The sequence below is a fragment of the Conger conger genome, chromosome 16 (assembly GCF_963514075.1).
Source record: "Conger conger chromosome 16, fConCon1.1, whole genome shotgun sequence".
In the NCBI taxonomy this organism is placed as follows: Eukaryota; Metazoa; Chordata; class Actinopteri; order Anguilliformes; family Congridae; genus Conger; species Conger conger.
Genome location: NC_083775.1, coordinates 15,199,114 through 15,201,613, shown reverse-complemented (window position 1 = coordinate 15,201,613; position 2,500 = coordinate 15,199,114). Strand labels below are relative to the sequence as shown.

Below are 2,500 nucleotides of genomic sequence, written 5' to 3'. Positions count from 1 at the left end.
TTTATTCGCCAGGTAGTTTTTTACGTACAAGGAATTTGCTGTGGTATGTGGGTGCATGCAGACAACATAAAGAATAATACAAAAAATAGAAACATAGATATAAAAATGAGGTGGAATGTAATGTAGAATATAAATGAAAAATAAAAATAAATATTTACAATACAACATGATGCTGAAGCGGGGTGTGAGAAGTATTATTAAAGTCAATTATTAAAGTTATATTAAAGTATTATTATAAAATCACTTCAGTCAATTATCTTCATGAAGACACATCCCTCTTCTGTTCCGTTCTATGAAATGTCTCACCATCTTCGTGTTCTATAACCTGTGTAATCATCTTGGTGTTCCTGAACCTGTCTCACTGTCTCAGTACTGTCACCTATCCCAAACCGTTTACCTGAGCCTGTGCTTAACAGAGGCGTCCAGCTTCCGGAGCTCAACGAAGCGCAGTTTGCCCACCGGTCCTGACCCGTTGGTGGTGCGATCCACGGTCTCATCGTGCATCAGGACCGGAACCCCATCCGCCGTGAACTCCAAGTCCAGCTCCACACCCGTCGCCCCATTCTTGCTGGCCTGGTGGTGGAGCGGTCGGGTCGGGCAGGGTAAGGAGGGAAGGGTAACGGAAAACAGAATATGAACTCGGAAGTGTTGGATAACAGCAAGTGTAAAACACTGTAAAAACAGTTTTCCACACCAAAAAAACAGAGATGATAGGCCTACTGGGTTGAAACCTCCAGGGGTGAAGGTTTGGGTACTAAAATTGGGGTCACTACATTGATATTTCCACATTCAATGCAAAGGTATGTAACGCTAATCGAAGACATTATGCAGCGCGGAATTATGTATTATGAAACACTTAATTGCAGTGACTCACGACTAGAGCGTGTATCTACCGGCAACAACCGGAGCTGCTCGGCGTGTATAAAGTAAGCTCAAAAACGGTAACGGTTACTACATGATCCGCACACGTAGACGTCAGTGGAAATATTTGTATAACAAGTGAAGTTTAATTGCTGGTCGCCAGGTTTGTTCATCAGTATTAGTCAGAAACCGAGCGAGCTGAGCTATTTAAAGGCAAAAGGCAGTGGTGCATCACTATTAAATCAACGGTGAGCACGAAAGGTGTAGTGTCGTGCTATCATCGGTAGCGTTCTTGGTTTCATGACATTAACCTTGGTGCATTTTAGGTTGCTTTAATACTGTCAATCTGGCAACTAGTGTCACCTTCTAATAATGATAAGGTATGTTTCGCTGGTAGAAATTCTGCCCTTGTCTCACCTCCTGAATCGCTGCCAGGGTGTTTTCCGGAGCGTCGTGTCCCCCACCTCTGTGCGCGATCACGGAGATCCCATCACCTGCAACTACACTGGGGCGAAAAACCTGCCTCGCTCGGCTATGCGGTACCTGTGGGTATCTAAACAGCAGTAGAAATACGTAGAGGGCAGCCGTGAACACCGAGGAACACACCGCGCTCCTAGTTCCGAGCAGAACTAGCAGAAACACCGCAGAGAAGCACGCCAACCCGTCCCCGATTTGCAGCATCCTTGATGCAGAACACAGTAGCTAGTTTGGCTAAAGCGTCACGACCACAGCTGTTTATTATGTATCCGTCGATTCCCGGATTGTCTCAGCATCTACTGGGGCTCAGACTTCATAGTCCCCTCGTCCGCTTGTCAAATTGCAGAATGGCAAATCGGGCGGCGGCGCTATGCGTACCTACGAGAGATGCTGAGAACGACTTTGGTATGAAGCCGGTGGGAAGCTGGGAAGCTGCATTCACGTAGCATCCTACAGAAAGGCTGGCGGGGTTCCCCAAACACACATCTTGCATCATTTCAAAAGGGTACAGCGATTATTTAAGGAATATTCCGATTCTGATTGTACCTTTCACAAGGGTTGTAGCTTCCCCCGGATTTTGCTTTACGACATTGATTCACCACCATCACATGACTGCCGTTCTTCCATACTGGATGATATCGCTCTACTGTAGCTAGTTACTATAGCAGCTGGAATCTGCATTTCTTTGCTGCAGCACAAGTTGGTCATTGTAAATAATATTCCGATCTTAATTGATGATCTTAACTGCCTGGTTCAATAGAATAAACAGCCGGACTATCTCAAAGCCTTATATAAATGGTTTATTAAACTGGTCGGTGATCTAGCTTGATTTCTGTTGTCTTTCATCAAACTTATCCGACACTTTTGCTTCCTGTACCACACGGCTCAGACTAATGAAACTTAAGAATCACAAGACAATACATTTATTTGCAGTGTACAAAGGCTGGTGGACATAGTCTCCATCTTAAGGCACTGGTTCCTAAAATGAAATGATTATTTTATTATTTCAACTTGGTATTTATCAAAAGCAAAAACAAAAATAGCATCAATATATAACAGTACAAAAAAGGAAGGAAAATGGAAGTCACTTATGTTATCTTTGCATAGATTATTATTTAAAGCATTTGAATAACTGGCAAGCAACGCTCTTGAATGCATGTTT

The 2,500-nt window shown here is 43.6% G+C and overlaps 2 protein-coding genes across 2 annotated transcripts in view; both read right to left on the bottom strand.

Annotated features, from left to right (window-relative positions):
- LOC133114382 (glycerophosphodiester phosphodiesterase 1-like) overlaps positions 1-1,655 on the bottom strand; it is a 6,520-nt gene extending 4,865 nt beyond the window's left edge. Inside the window, exons 1-2 of the mRNA XM_061223698.1 lie at positions 1,279-1,655; positions 398-573 (exon numbers count right to left, since the gene is read on the bottom strand). Of these exons, the coding sequence (XP_061079682.1) occupies positions 398-573; positions 1,279-1,542 (440 nt within the window). The 5' untranslated portion in view covers positions 1,543-1,655. The remainder of the gene's footprint in view (positions 1-397; positions 574-1,278) is intronic.
- Positions 1,656-2,245: 590 nt separating this feature from the next.
- LOC133114380 (dynein axonemal assembly factor 5) overlaps positions 2,246-2,500 on the bottom strand; it is a 31,399-nt gene continuing 31,144 nt past the window's right edge. Inside the window, exon 13 of the mRNA XM_061223695.1 lies at positions 2,246-2,500. This exon is cut by the window's right edge and continues 210 nt beyond it. The gene's annotated coding sequence lies outside the window, so the exon portion shown is untranslated.